At 40.7% G+C, this 16704-nt stretch overlaps 1 protein-coding gene across 1 annotated transcript in view; it reads left to right on the forward strand.

The window, feature by feature from the left end:
* The window catches only part of shc3 (SHC (Src homology 2 domain containing) transforming protein 3), a 36412-nt gene extending 21697 nt beyond the window's left edge, over positions 1 to 14715 (forward strand). The window contains exons 4-12 of the mRNA XM_036589069.1: positions 2456 to 2575; positions 3620 to 3673; positions 3967 to 4018; positions 6257 to 6386; positions 8066 to 8213; positions 10092 to 10146; positions 10337 to 10531; positions 11779 to 12089; positions 14193 to 14715. Coding sequence (XP_036444962.1) covers positions 2456 to 2575; positions 3620 to 3673; positions 3967 to 4018; positions 6257 to 6386; positions 8066 to 8213; positions 10092 to 10146; positions 10337 to 10531; positions 11779 to 12089; positions 14193 to 14321 — 1194 coding nt within the window. The 3' untranslated portion in view covers positions 14322 to 14715. The remainder of the gene's footprint in view (positions 1 to 2455; positions 2576 to 3619; positions 3674 to 3966; positions 4019 to 6256; positions 6387 to 8065; positions 8214 to 10091; positions 10147 to 10336; positions 10532 to 11778; positions 12090 to 14192) is intronic.
* Positions 14716 to 16704: the final 1989 nt, after the last annotated feature.

The raw sequence follows: 16704 nt of genomic DNA on the forward strand, positions 1-16704 counted from the left end.
CTCTGTGAGGGTCCATGGGGGTCCTGACCACTGAAGAACAGGGTAAAAGGGGGCTAACAAAGTATGCAGAGAAACAGATGGACTACAGTCTGTAACTGTAGAACTACAAAGTGCACCTATATAGTAAGTGGAGCTGATAAAATGGACAATGAGTGTAGAAACAAGGAGGTGGTCATAATGTTATGCCTGATCGGTGTATCTATAGATGTGTGTGTTTGTCTGTTATCTGTCTGACTTTAGTTCTTTACTGTGTATTTGAGTCTTTTATGTGTTGTGTCCACCCCAAATGAATCTGAGTCCAGTGTAAAATTAGTAGGTATGAAAAGAGGAGAAAATAAATCTACTAATCATGATAACAACAGGCTAACAAAGAAGAATAGGCTTTGGGTTGAGGTTAAGGTTAGGGTTAGGATTAGGGCCAGGTTGAGGGTTAGGTTTTGGCTAAGGTTGGGTAAGGTTAGGTTTTGCGTAATGGACGTAACATTTTAAATCTACTTCATGTAACATATCAATAATACATCTACTTAATGTAAGTAATGTATCAAAAGTGCATCTTCAAGATATTTACTGCAGTGTATTCAAATGCTTCACTACTGCTGCTTCACTGATATGTTGTTAATGTGTTAATGATACTCTGTCAAGAGTTAATTAATCATCTGCCAATTTAGTTTGTTGTCGTGACTCGGGAAACTGACGAAATGAAAAACCACCAAGCTCGAGTCAACCGGGGTGGGGAGGGGTTGTTTTATTAATGTTTTATTAATGTTTATTATTGTTTTATTTTCTTGTCCATTGGTCCACTTGCAACTTTTGCAGCTGAGTTTCAAGTCAGCACATTATGCAACTCTTCTATTTAGTTCTGTTTAGTTTTGTGTAGCTTTGTGTTTCGATCAACCAAAGTTGCATGAAAGTTTTGTTGTGTAAAGCCAGCCTTAGTGTGCTATCAAGAGCTACACTATAGATCCAAAAGTTTGCTGATTCAACATTTCTTCTGAAATTAAGGGTCCTATTAATATGTAATTTGCCCTTCTGTGCTGCAGGAACAGACTTTACTCTTTTGTAAAAGCTTTACACCAGATGTGGGATTCGATTACGTTCAGTCACAAAGGTATTGGATGAAGCCCCATCCAGAGAATGCAGTTCCGCTGCTCCACAGCCCAATACTGGGGAGCTTTGTACCCCTTTAGCCTTCGGGATTGTCATTAAATCAGTGTTTGGACATGTTTTGTATGTCTGAGGAGCCAAAGAGTGCGTTTACATGCACTCAGTAATCCGATAACTGCCGAAATCAGATTTTGTCAGTAATCCGATCAACATGTTTACATGCTCTTGAGTAATCAGATAATGGTGAAACTCCGCGTCTAAATGAGTCAGACAGTAATCAGATTTCTGCTTTACAACCAGCCAATAAACTCACAGAAGAAGACGTGACTTAAACGTAAAGTAAAACGCCACTTTTTTTTTAAACATTTCGCCACTTTAGCTGAAAATATGAACATACATCATCTAGAAGATGAAGAACATTTAAATCCTTTATTTCGTGTTTGGTTTCAGTGCCGCTCCAACAGTGTTTTGCTGCGTCTCGCGACATCCACCTTCTGTTCTCGCGCAGACTGAGAAATCTGAAAGAAATCAGAGTAAGAGTTCACATGCACTGAGAAATCTGATTACTGAGCTAAAATCCAGCTCTCTTGATCAAATTTCTCAATCAGATTTCTAGATTGGAGTTTGCTGTTTACATGACCATTGAATAAACGGATAAATGCAGAAATCTGATTATGATCGGATTATTGAGTGTATGTAAACACACTCAAATATTTTGATGCGTAAATAGAGCAGCCCCTCCCGTCTCTGCAACCGAGATGTTTTATACTGTGAGAAATCCTGTCTGAAAAATGTCTTTCTCTTCCCTTTCCTAGCCTGTCTTCATCATTTTATGTTGTGTGTAAAATTTAATATGATAGATAAAATGAGCGTTGAAGGTGGTGCTGAACGATTTGGGGAAGATATCTAATTGCGCTTTTTCCTAACCAATCTTCTGATTGCGGTTTAAATACAATCATTTTCTACTAACGAATTTCCAGGCCTGTTTTTTGGCCAAGAAGACCGGAATATCCACTTTTTCTGGCAACGCTGTTTTATTGCTTCTGATTGGTCAAACTCACCTACAGCCAGTTCACAAGCTCTGTGTTATTAGGTTACATTTACTCATTTATAACTTGTTAAGACAGCATTGTTCATAATGCATTCCATAATAAAAATAAAATAGCAGCTCTTGCGATTTAAAAATTGCACTTTTTAAAATTTCAATATTAAAATGATTCATCTTTTAGCCCTAGTTAAAAGAACTTAACTGGATGCATGAAATTAGTTACAGCTCTTTTACTCCCTTTGTCTCTTTTTTTCTCTCTTTTAATCAATCTATCCTCCCAACACCCTCGCCCTCTCACTTTAGCCCCCCTCCAAAGCTCTTTCTAGTATCCTGGGGAAGAGTAACTTGCAGTTTGCTGGCATGAGCATCAACCTCAACATCTCAATCAGCAGCTTAAACCTGATGACTCCTGACTCCAAACAGGTAGAGGGACATACACCTGCACGACACACAGTCATATTTGGATGCCACTTTAGAATAAGACTACCCTTATAAAGAGTTTACAGATGGTTTAAAATTAGTTTATTAATGGTTACTAGTTAGGTCAAAACACTTTAAAAATCGTTAATAAGCAGTTATAACACAATAATAAAATCTGTATCTGATGAATATGAATATGTGGTGAAGCTGACAGTTTAATATGAGGTATAACAGTACAAATTCACTGTTATGCAAACATCAGGTCACTGTTGCCCTTTTTATTTATGTACTATAACTGCTTATTAATGATTGTAAGGTGTTAATGACCTAATTAAAACCATTAATAAACACATTTTAAACCATTTATAGGGGCAGCAGTGACCTGTTGTTTGCCTAAAGGTGAATCCACATTCATTTATACTGTTAAATCGCATATTTTGATGTTTTTTTTTCTTACTTTGTCTTCTCCATCAGTCAGACTTAAACCGTTTGCTTCGTCGTACATTCACATTCATCACATATAGCAGCTCATCTTTATATTAATGTGTTATAACTGCTTAATAATGATTTTTTAAGTGTTTATGATCTAAGTAATAACCATTAATAAACTAAATTTAAACCATTCATAAACCCTTTATAAGGATAGTCTTATTCTAAAGTGGTGCCCATATTTGTGTAAAATAAAGTTTGTCATTGTATATTGCTTGTAACAGTGTAAGCAGCATTTCAAACTGGAGAAATGACTGTAGTTTCAATACCAAGTAGGACTGTCTGTTCATATTACTGGGCCAATTGCGTTTACTTGAATTCTTGCAACTGCAAGATGGCAAATTCCTGAAGGGCCTGATACAATCATTAAGCAGCAGCTCATGTTATTGATAGAATTATTCATTTATTACAAAAAATCCTACACATTCCTTCTTGAACAACTGCCAACAGCTGTATAAAAGGACACATACACATAGTGTATCATGACTGAACGTGAAGTAGTATGATGGGTCTCAGCCTAAAGATCAATAATCCTCTCTTTCCTGTCTCTTCCGCTAGATAATAGCCAATCACCATATGCAGTCGATATCCTTTGCTTCCGGTGGAGATCCGGTAAGGAACTAAGAGCGAGGGAGTTAACTTTAATGTTGTTTTCCCTGACAAAAGAAAGTAAAGCTATGCAAGATGAACATATTTGGAAGTACATTGATGTGTATTTTTATTTCAGAGATTTTGCCATATTGGGTCACTCATGTCCTCCATAGTGATTGTAACTGACAATACATAACAGTCATTGCAGTCATGCGTAAAGTTAATCACAGCTTTGTGACAAATTCAGTAAAGAAAAGTGGACTTTTCAAGGCATGTGGGTGTAATATTCATTCTTTTCTGTGCTTCATTCACAGGACACGACTGATTACGTTGCTTATGTAGCAAAAGATCCGGTTAACAGAAGAGGTAAGATGCTTGGAATCACTTCTGTTTCCAAATGTTTACATTTATTCAGCTGTTTGAATTGGTTTTCTAGTACTCTGTTTAGGTGAAATCACGGTAAAGAGAATCTGCTTTACAGATAAAAGAGAAGATAAAGGAGTCAACACTTTTTAGCCCTTAAAAAAAGCTGTGGTAACACTTTCTATGAATGTCACATTTGTAAGCATCTATAAACATGTTTATAACATTAAAACATGGTTATAAATATTTATAAAAAAGAATTACACTGAATTACACTTTATAGCCATGTTTATTATACATTATGAATTGTTAATATAATGCATTATAAATAGTGTTAATAACATGTTATAATGTCAGGGCCAAAGAAGTCAGTCCCAGCTTAAACAACGCAAAGTAAAGACACATACCAAGCTAACGGTGGTGTACGTTACCTTTCCCACATTGGGTAAAACACTGATGGCAGCTCTAGTTTAAAATCTGACATTTGAAGCCTGTAATGTGCTTTACTGTGATGTTTTAGTGTTTCAGTAAATTATTCAGTAAATACTTCAACTTGAAGCCTCACTCTTAACACTGGAGGAGGCTTTAGTACAGTACGCTTCACTTTACTTAGAGCGGACAAATACGACTTATGAGCTCTTATAATTTGTTATGATCAGTACTTATAATGTATTATGTTAACAATTCATAATGCGTAATAAACATGGCTATAAAGTATAATGCATTTTAATAAATATTTATAGCCATGTTTATAATGCCTTATGAATGCATTATAACATGTTATGAATGTGTTTATAGATGCTTACAAAGGTGACATTCCTAGAAAGTGTTACCAAAGCTGTTTATAACATATAATGTACTCTCTTTTACTTTAACAAGTGCTGTTGCTGCATTTGTTTGATTATGTTAGGAGCATGATCAGAGAAAGCCGAAAATATGGGATACATTTTAGTTCGAAGTCACAAACTAGCTTTTCTGAAAAACCAGACGCATGAATAGGAGTATACGTCACATCTCATTTTACCCCTACCCCTTGTTTTTGAGTGTCACCTTGCCCCTTGGTTAAAATCTTCCCTCTGAAATGGGATCCTCAACTAAAAAGAGCATTACTTCATTAACAGCTACCAGCGCTGCTCTGTAGGCGACCCTGCCAGTCTGCAGTGACAGCAGAGGAGGGTAAAGTTCAGCTCCTCACTGCTGGGCTTTAGTTACATTTAGGGCATCATATGCCTTCAAAGAGGGGGGGCAATTATTTATTATCACCCACCCCAAATTCTTCAGTGATATGAAGCTGAAGTCAGATATTCGCAGCTTCTCGTTTGAATTTTCCCGTTCCACCTTAAATGATGCAGCAGTTACATTCTGGCACTTCAGGCGTCAGAACTGCTGGACTATTTAAGGTGGAACGGCAAGGTTAGCTAGCTAGCTACCGAGACATTAGCATACTATTAGCAATGTTTTAATGCTTGGTATGAAGAAAGTGACCATAATACATTAAACTAAGATAAAACAGTGGTTATCATAATTTTTAACTGAAAAAATTCTCACATTTGTGGATTTCTTTGGTCTCTTGTTCAGCCGTCTTGCCGGTTTTCCTGTTTTTTCTCATATCACTCTGTGTGGAGTGTCGCTCTGAAAAACCTCCGTTTGGGGGCCATGTAGCCCCAACACTTTGCCCTACCCCTCTATCTCAACAAAATAGGGACACCCTACCCCTAGACGTGAACACGCAAAACGCAGGGCTAAGGGCTCAGTGGTAAAGAGTGAAATGGGATTGGGCCTTACTGTTTTTGTGAATGGGAGGCATTCTGCATTGCCACTCTTTGACCTCCTTTATAGCCTTCATAGCCTGCAGCTCTGCATTCGAAAACAAAGGGGATTGATTAATCCAGTGAGGCTGTATTTAGCTTTGTTAAAAAAAATCAATTTCCACTGCTGATGCTGCTGTCTGCCTCTTTTTTCTTTTCGTGTGTCTTTAGCATCCTGTACGTGCAGGGGCCATGTTTTAAAATGGCCCTCTATGCTTCAGAATGCATTTGTGATGACGTTATGGGGAAGATCCGATAATGAGTGCAGTGTGGGGAATGAGTCAGCAAATTGTCTTCCGTTTTCAGCAGCGATCTGCTGATATCTAATCCTTCAGTGTGGGTGTGTGTGGCTGTGTGTGGCTGCGTGTGTGCTTGTGCATCGGGGTGTGTTTGTCTGTATGAACCTGTGTGTGCTTATTTTTTTTTTTTGCAGCGTGCCACATTCTGGAGTGTTCGGATGGTTTGGCCCAGGATGTCATCAGTACGATAGGGCAGGCGTTTGACCTGCGCTTCCAGCAGTACCTTCAGTGTCCCTCCAGCAAGCTCTCTGCTATACATGACAGGTAAACACTAGGGGCGAAACGATTCATGAAATTTGTTATTCGAAACAGTACGATACAGTAGTGTCTTGATTCGATAATTTTTTTTAATACAGCAAAAATAAGGAGGGGATGTCAGAACAAATCCTTTTATGTTTATGTTTTACAGAATTTGAAAATACCAGCTGCCGTTTGCACTGTGCCAAATAGTCCAAATTGACTTAGAATAAGATCTTTTTAAATTAACTTGCATTGAAAGTTGATGTTTTTCCTTCTCCTGGAAAGTAATTAGGAGATATTAGGTTTTGGTCTGACAGCAGGAATGTGTCAATGTTTCCACGTTCTGTTTATTAGAGCATTCAATACTGTTGTAGTCAAGACCACTAGAGGTGAATCAGAGTAGTTGTCGAGCTGCGGTCAAGACCCAGATTTTGTAGAGTCAGAGTCAAGACCAAGACCAGGAGTGGCGAGACTGTGACAAGACTGAGACCAGATTATGATTTTATTAGCATATGAAAGTAAAAAGAAGAAAAGGGAAAAATAAAGTAATTTGTAGGTTATTTACATTCATTATACATGATATATTAAAAATACTGTTATATTTAAAAAAAAAATAGCATCATATAATACACCTATCAGGCATAACATTATGACCACCTCCTTGTTTCTATGCTCATTGTCCATTTTATCAGCTCCACTTACTATATAGGTGCACTTTGTAGTTCTACAGTTACAGACTGTAGTCCATCTGTTTCTCTGCATACTTTGTTAGCCCCCTTTTACCCTGTTCTTCAGTGGTCAGGACCCCCATGGACCCTCACAGAGCAGGTACTATTTGGGTGGTGGATCATTCTCAGCACTGCAGTAACACTGACGTGGTGTGTGTTAGTGTGTGTTGTGCTGGTACAAGTGGATCAGACACAGCAGTGCTATCAGAGACGATAGCTCATCTGCTGCTGCATAGTTTGTGTTGGTCATCCTCTAGTCCTTTATCAATGGTCACAGAACGCTGCCCACAGGACACTGTTGGCTGGATATTTTTGGTTGCTGGACTATTCTCGGTCCAGCACTGACACTGTGGTGTTTAAAAACTCCAGCAGCACTGCTGTGTCTGATCCACTCAGACCAGCGCAACACACACTAACACACCACCACCACGTCAGTGTCACTGCAGTGCTGAGAATGATCCACCACCCAAATAGTACCTGCTCTGTGAGGGTCCATGGGGGTCCTGACCACTGAAGAACAGGGTAAAAGGGGGCTAACAAAGTATGCAGAGAAACAGATGGACTACAGTCTGTAACTGTAGAACTACAAAGTGCACCTATATAGTAAGTGGAGCTGATAAAATGGACAATGAGCGTAGAAACAAGGAGGTGGTCATAATGTTATGCCTGATCGGTGTACATAGCCTAAAAATTATTATTATTATTATTATTATTATTTTTAAACACTCAGAACAAAGCTGCCTCTACGTAGCTGTCCTTTGAATGTTTATACTGTTTTGGCTCTGGTGAGTTTCATTGAATTTTAAAGCAAAAAAAATGTAATTAATTTATTCACCACCAAATCTGGCACTGAATTATGTTGGACAGATCAAGGTCGCTTAACTATCTATTCAAAAGAAGATTGGTAACAATTATTATAGACTTCTTAAAGCAGTTGTCTCTCTTTCTCTCTCTCTCTCTCTCTTTGTCTGTCAGGGTACTGAGTGTGGAGGAACCTTCATGGACTGAGGAAGGGGAGGAGCCCCCTGATCATCCATATTACAACAATATCCCCGGCAAGATGCCCCCACCTGGTGGCTTTATTGATGCCCGACTAACCAGTCAGACAGCAGAGAGCAGCCAGGTCCCCTCAGCCGATCTAATGTCATAAATGAACTATACCAATGTACAAATTCATCTTGATGTCACATTTATCATATCACACCTGTGCAGAATGTAAATAATTAGACAGCAGTACAACTTTTTTGTCTCTCTTTTGCAACGTATTGGATTTGAAAAAGAAGCACTTGCTGAGTGCAGAACGTCAGCTTTAATTTGAGGAATCACAGACCTTCTTATACATAGTTCTGCCAAACACTGCCTTTAGAAAGTAAAATGGTGCTCAGTGAGGTCTGGTCCTGTGCCTGACTTGGCCGGTCAAGAACAGTCCACCTTCATCTCTGAAAACTCCACGCTTGCAGTACGTTTCAGGTTATTATGCTGCACAAAGTGAATTTTGAGCAGTTAAGATTCTGATCACTTTACAGTTCATCAAGCTGCTGCCGTTGGCAGTCACATCATCAGTGAAGACAAGTAAGCCCGGTGCCCTTCAAGTCATACATGCCTGTGTTACCGTGGCTACGTTTACACAGCAGGGAAAAGTGGCCCAAATCTGATTTTCTCCCCAAATCCGATTTTTTTTGTTTGGCTGTTCACAATATCTTTTAAATGTGATCTGTATGAAACATCAGTCTGAACAGATCAGCTCCTAAACTGACCCGCATGCACAGAAGAACAGAGCTTCACACGGCTCATACAGAGGTAAACAATCACAACTGCCAACGAACGCCAGTCGCTCCCGGAGGATCAGCTTCACCTTCGCCAGCATCACAGGAGCCATCATGAAGCTTCACTGACTGACAGCTGGGCTCCTCACCCAGAATGTGTTTGAGTTCGCTGTAAAAAGGGCGCGGTCACTTCTTTGATTCGCGTCCTCAGATTCTTAACCTTTGCTTTCAGACTTCTGTTCTTTGACGCTGCAGCCTCGCTCTCCTACGGCTGCGTTCGGCCATTTCTTCCAAAATCTCTTCAAACACGGAGGGTTTTGGATGAGCCTCTTCTAATTTTTTGTACAGAAACATCAGCCTAAATGTTTATGAGTCTCAGCAGCGTGAAATTATGACGAATGTCGAGTTGGACTGACGTAAAAGCCGCATGAATTCCGATCTGGCTGTTGCATTGCCGCAGATCGGCTACGTATCGGATTTCAGTACCACATATGAAAGCGTCTTAAATCAGAATTGAAAATGTCAGATTCAGTGTGTTTATCTGTTCACACTGACTCACAGACACACATCTGTGTCACATACGGAGAAAAAGAACACATTTGGGCCACTTTTACCTGCTGTGTGAACAAAGCCCATGTTTCACAGATGAGCTTTTTTTTCTCCACCCTTGCCTCTTTCTGAGGCTCTGCCACAGGCTCCTTTCATTATTTTTATCAAAAGACTTTGTCCCCAAACCTCTACAGTTTTTTAATATACCTTTTAACAAACATTTAACTAGGCATTTCTCTTTTTGAGGCTTGCCAGTGGTTTACATCATGTAAATGCTCTGAGATGTTCGTATAGCGTTCTCTTTATAACAGTTTGACACATCTGTGGCTGCATCCTGGATAATGATGTTGATCTGTTCAGCAGTTTTTCTTCATGACAGAACATTGTCTTCCCTGTCTTGGCAAAGCTCACTCTTGCTTCTTAGCAATATACCCAACCAAGGCTTTTGATCCACCAGATATTTTGGCTAAGTCTCTGAACAAAAACCGATCCTGGATCTGCACTCTCACTTGTCCACTTGAAAAAGGGACCCTCACATTTATCTTATGTGTGATGACTCTAGTCTTACATAAGGTCTTATTTGCAGTACATTAGTATTGCAGCCTGCAGTTGCAGCGATGCGGAGTGGCTGCTTTATTACTGGGGATGACTCATATGCTCTCTCTGCTGTTTCTCTTTTATCGCAGGGGGTCGGAGTAGACCAGACGTACTACCAGGGCAGGCCTATACTCATTCAACAAGGTGAGAGCTTTTCCTCCTCTCTCTCTTTTCATTCTTCCTCTGTGTCCTTCCCTTTGGATGGGATTGGATTCTAGATGGTTCACAGAGGTACTTTTATGTAACTAAGTAAAACAGTTGTAGATTAGAACTGTTGAATCTTTGATATAAACACACATATTTTACCCTCTGAACTCATCGCCTCTTTGTCTAGGGTCATGTGACATATACAGTCTGCCTGAGATCAAAGGTCAGACCTCTAAACCAGGAGAGGTTCCCACGTATGTGAACACACAGCACATCGACACGCAGGTGCTGGCGGCACTGCAGGGGGAAGCAGACGCAGCCTCAGAGCCATGCGCGACTGCTGCGGCCAAAGACAGCCCCAGGAAAGACCTCTTCGACATGAGTGAGGCTTACTAACTTTTACAAGCCTTCAGAACTGACTTGCATGTGGGATTTATGATATAAACACAGCCCTTCCACAGTTTAGGGACACCAAGCTTTTCAAAATGGTTTTAATACATCACCATGTTTTCTTGGTCAGTTTGCAACAACTTGGTGTATTAAATAAATAATATGTTTAGATTGTAGATACACAATATATCTGTGATATAGCTTGATTGGCCATTATGGCTACGTTCACACAGCAGGTAAAAGTGGCCCAAATCTGATTTTCTCACCAAATCCGATTTCTTTGTTTGGCTGTTCACATTATCTTTTAAATGTGATCTGTATGCGAAATCAGCCTGAACAGTTCAGCTCCTAATTTGACCCACGTGCGCAAAAGAACCGTGCTTCACGTTGCTTCACATGGCTCGCCTATCCAGAGGTAAACAATCATGACTTCCAAAGAGCGGCAACCACTCCCGGAGCTTTCAGTTTCATCTTCACCAGCATCACAGGAGCCATCATGAAGCTTCTTTGACTGACAGCTGGGCTCATCAGCCAGAATGTGTTCGAGCTCGCCTTTAAAAGTGCTCGTTATTCGGACATGGTCACTTCTTTGGTTCGTGTCATCGGATTCTTTAAACTTTGCTTTCAGACTTTTTCTTGTTTCTACGGCCGCGTTCAGAGCCTTCAAACACAGAGGGTTTTGGATGAGTCTCTTCTAATTTTTTTGGTACAGAAACATCAGCCTAAATGTTTATGAAGTCTCAGTAGCGTGAAATGATGATGAATGTGGAGCTGGATTGACATAAAAGTCGCATAAATTCCGATCTGGCTGTTCAGACTGAGTCGCATTGCCGCAGATCGAATACGTATCGGATTTCAGTACCACATATGAAAGCGTCTCAAATCGGAATTGAAAATGTCAGATTCAGTGTGTTTATCTGTTCACACTGACTCACAGACACACATCTGTGTCACATATGGAGAAAAAGAACAGATTTGGGCCACTTTTACCTGCTGTGTGAACAAAGCATATGAGGCTTATATTGGAATTGCCACCAGTCGTTGTTTGGGGACACTGTCAAATGATTAAAATCATTAATCAGAATTAATCACATCATTTTATGTAGTTAATCTTGATTAATCACATTTGTCTTTTATGTGTGGACAAAATACACTTCTCAGGAATGCATTTATTACTTTTGGTAATTCAATAGACATTCAAGAGACTCCGTCTTATTCATGTTTCACATTTTGTTCCAGAGCCGTTTGAAGATGCAATCCTGACGCAGTCTCCATCAGCAGCACCCACAGCGTCGAGCCTGCATAAGGCGGCTTCAGTGGATAACTCCAGCCCCCTGCTGGTGCGGTCGGCGGCCTTACGGGCCCTGGAGGAGTTGGAGGGCCAGGCCTGGTACCATGGCGAAATGAGCCGGCGCCAGGCCGAGAAGTTACTGCTTAATGATGGGGACTTCCTGGTGCGGAAAAGCACCACCAACCCGGGCTCATATGTGCTGACGGGGATGCACAACGGACTGGCCAAACACCTGCTGTTGGTGGATCCAGAGGGCACGGTGAGTGAGAGAGTTTGAGAGAGTGAAAAGAGAAGGAGCATATATCGTTTGTGTGAGTGTACAGTACTGTGCAAAGGTTATAAACCAGTCTTCATTAATTTCCAAAATGACAGGAGATATTTCTGAAATTAGATAAAAAATTACCCACTTGCATAAGGAAAACAAAACGGGACAAAAATGGAAAAATTAATTAAAAGCTACAGAAAACAATGGGACTCGTAACAACCACCTGCAAGACCCGGCAGACCCCCAAAACTGCCCTCAACAGATAAACAGCACTTAAAGCTTTCATCTTTGAGAGAGAGGAGAAGAAAACTGAATGTGTTTTGGATCCTGAGAAGCAGAAAACGACTTCTAGGTCTGAACTTTGGAGGCGTCGATGTCCCTGCAGATTTGTTTGAAAAACTAAAAGCAAAGAGTGGACACGCTAAATATTGAAGATTATGACATTGTATTTAGTTCTTGAGGCTGTGGGTGTGTCTCAAAACCTAGTGAGCTCTACATAGACAGCATTTTACGTCACAATATGCGCTCCTGACAAGAAGGCTGTCCCAATTCTTAGATATCTCAAATATGCTGCCTACTGAGGTCTCATTTTGGCCAAATATCGAGAGAGCATCGGATGTTTCCTCAGCCGCTGAGGCAATCCCGCGATGCAGCGCGGCACAACTTTTGTTTGAAGATGGCGGGCAGAAGCGCTTTGCCAAGCAGCGACGTCATCTTCAAATGTAAGTTATTCTGATTTTCTGGGGTGTTTATCTGTTTTCTAGTCATAAAGGTGCTCAAATAGCCGATACTTTCCACGTTTGACCACAACTATTGTCTATTTTGGTGTTTCATTCAGAGCAAATACAATGACGGCTGACGTAAGTAAACGTCGGCCTCGCGCAGTGGGCGGGAACAAGCAGCGACGTCACTGCTGTCTAACTAGAGCGTCTCATTTATCTATCTTATAAGGATAGATGACGGTTGGAACGCTGCCTACTTAGACAGCTGCCTATGTAGACAGCGGCTACTTAGAGAGCTCACTAGGTTTTGAGACACACCCTGTGTGATTTTCTGCTAAATATTTATTGTCTTCTTTTTCCCTGTTGCTGAAAAATGAATAGCTTGCACTTAATGGCTGGAAATTAAACCAGTGAAGGGTGGTATCTAACTTCTGCACAGCACTGTAAACTCCTGTAACCGTAATTTTTGAGCTTAGTAAATGCTTTTGAAAGTGGCCCAAATCCGATCTTTTTCTTCATGTGGCACAGATGTGTGTCTGTGTGTCAGTGTGAACAGTAAAAACACTTAATCTGACATTTTCAATTCCGATTTGAGATGCTTTTTTATGTGATACTGAAATCCGTTCCTTATCCGATATGCAGCAACGGGACTCAGTCTGAACAGCCAGATCAGAGTTCATGCGACTTTTACGTCAGTCCAACTCCACATTTGTCATAATTCCGCGCTGCTGAGACTCATAAACATTTAGGCTGATGTTTCTGTACAAAAAATTAGAGGAGGCTCATCCAAAACCCTCTGTGTTTGAAGAGATTTTGAGAAAAATGGTCGAACGCAGCCGTAGGAGAACGAGGCTGCAGCGTCAAAGAGGAATTAAAAGTCTGAAAGCAAAATTTTAAGAATCCGAGGACACGAACCAAAGAAGTGACCGCGCCCTTTTTACGGCTTGAACACATTCTGGGCGATGAGCCCAGCTGTCAGTCAGTGAAGCTTCATGATGGCTCCTCTGATGCTGGTGAAGATGAAGCTGAACCCTCCGGGAGCGACTGGCGTTCGTTCATAGTCATGATTGTTTACCTCTGGATGAGCCGCGTGAAGCTCTGTTCTTTTGTGCATGCGGGTCAGTTTAGGAGCTGATCTGTTCGGACTGATGTTCACATTTAAAAGATAGTGTGAACAGCCAAACAAAAAAATCGGATTTGGTGAGAAAATGAGATTTGGGCCACTTTTACCTGCTGTGTGAACGTAGCCATATTACCTCAGATACAGTAATCAGAGCCATGCTGAGTAGGGTATTAATTAGCCACAATACTGTTATCAATGTCTAAAGCAAACTGTGTGACTCATCCATGTCAACTGAATCTTTATCTTCAAAAGGTACGAACTAAAGATCACATATTCGAGAGCATCAGCCATCTGATTGGCCACCACCGTGACAACAACCTGCCCATTGTCTCGGCGGGAAGTGAACTGTGCTTGAAGCAGCCTGTCGAAAGAAAACAGTGACGGCCTCCCAAAAACCTGCACGAGGGGAACAGGGTCACCCCCGCCCAGAAAACGCCCCGAAACCTGATACTTGAAGTTGAATAATGAGAGCATGGCGGATGACGATTGTTGACAGTTGCGGGAGGTATGATGATGTGGACGTGGTCAGTTGAACAGTAGCGAGGTTTCTTGTCTGATCACTTCGGACTCTGTGAGAAAGATCCGTGGATATAAAGATGACACCTGATTTATAGAACTGTTATAATTATTTTGCTGTGATGACTGAAATTCTATATTTTTTGAGAAGACATAGGTGCATTTGGACATATATGTTGATTTGGTGTTTTAAACTAAAAAAGGCAAGCGTAGTTTAGACGACAAGGAAATCAACCTCCAGGAGGGAAAAGATTTAACAGTATTTTAGAATAACCTAAAAAAGTTTTAGTTTTGTCTATCAAGCACAACCGGATTTACACGTTCGTTGGTAAGAGTTAGACGAGAAACAAATATTTGAGAAAAAAAAAAGTTGTTTATATCGAACTATTTTAGGAATTGTTCTTTAACCGCAGCTAGTGCGACGGGTCATTTGATAGGCGTCTATCAAATCACCGGTGGGTCTGCTTTTATGGAGGAGGATATCAATGTGTTCGCTTTAACAGTAGTCTCTCTCTCTCTCTCACACAAACACAAACACTGCTTTAAAGTACTGACACTTTTCTATGATGTTGAATCTGTGGCACCGCACTCGCATGATTTGAAAAACTTAATTGTTCTTGTGGTCATCGTTGGTAGCCCTCAAGGCCTTATGAGAGGTGCTTGTGTATGCTCACAATGTAAAATATTTATGCTTTTCCGAATATTTATTGAATTTGGTTCCTTTAAACTTGTAAAAGGTGTGTAGTTAATATGTTCAGGGCTTATTTTATACCATGGATGTTTATATCATTTATGGCTTTCATGGCTTGATTGTGGGCTTTAAAAAAAAAACAAATACATTGATATTATGATTATTATCATTTAAAAATGAAACAACTATAAGTGGATAGCACAACCTACACTTAAGCCCAGATTTACTAAGGTAATTAGTACATATTAAAATGAGCTAAGCAGTTTTAGGAACACGATCGGCGATTTGATCCTGAAAAATGAGTCACGCAATCAGAGATTGTGTTTGTGAACTCTGCGCATGCTAATGACTTTAGTGAATCGGGTGCTTAGATTGTCTGTATGTCACAGAGGATGCTCGCTAGTATGTTTTTATGCACAGTGCCAACAATGGATTAGAGGAGTTTATGATTTTTTCATAGCGCGCATCCTCATCTTGAAGGAAAACGAACCACACTACTTGACGAGTCTTTCCAAAGTAAACCACACGTCACAAAAGTGCACCTGCTAGTTCTGACTTTTTCTTAAGACGACAGTCTGAGAATGTTCACAGTGTATGAAACTAATCATTTACCTATGCAGTTACGTCTAGAGAAATTTACTGTATGAAAGGGCAAAAACACCAATCAGGCATAACATTGTTTCTACACTCATTGTCCATTTTATCAGCTCCACTTACTATATAGGTGCACTTTGTAGTTCTACAGTTACAGACTGTAGTCCATCTGTTTCTCTGATACTTTGTTAGCCCCCTTTTACCCTGTTCTTCAGTGGTCAGGACCCCCATGGACCCTCACAGAGCAGGTACTAATTGGGTGGTGGGTCATTCTTAGCACTGCAGTAACACTGACGTGGTGGTGGTGTGTTAGTGTTTGTTGTGCTGGTCAGAGTGGATCAGACACAGCAGTGCTGCTGGAGTTTTTAAACACCTCAGTGTCACTGCTGAACTGAGAATCGTCCACCAACCAAAAACATCCAGCCAACAGCGTCCTGTGGGCAGCGTCCTGTGACCACTGATGAAGGACTAGAGGATGACCAACACAAACTGTGCAGCAGCAGATGAGCTATCGTCTCTGACTGTACATCTACAAGGTGGACTGACGAGGTAGGAGTGTCTAATAGAGTGGACAGTGAGTGGACACAGTGTTTAAAAACTCCCAGACCAGCACAACACACACTAACACACCACCACCACGTCAGTGTCACTGCAGTGGTGAGAATGATCCACCACCCAAATAGTACCCGCTCTGTGAGGGTCCATGGGGGTCCTGTCCACTGAAGAACAGGGTAAAAGGGGGCTAACAAAGTATCAGAGAAACAGATGGACTACAGTCTGTAACTGTAGAACTACAAAGTGCACCTATATAGTAAGTGGAGCTGATAAAATGGACAATGAGCGTAGAAACAAGGAGGTGGTCATAATGTTATGCCTGATCAGTGTATATAGAATTAGCAACCTCATATTAATTACCGAAAAAAGCTTATAAATTTGCGTGATAATGATTTGCATTCATCCGTG

The sequence above is a fragment of the Colossoma macropomum genome, unplaced genomic scaffold (assembly GCF_904425465.1).
Source record: "Colossoma macropomum unplaced genomic scaffold, Colossoma_macropomum, whole genome shotgun sequence".
NCBI classification, from domain to species: domain Eukaryota; kingdom Metazoa; phylum Chordata; class Actinopteri; order Characiformes; family Serrasalmidae; genus Colossoma; species Colossoma macropomum.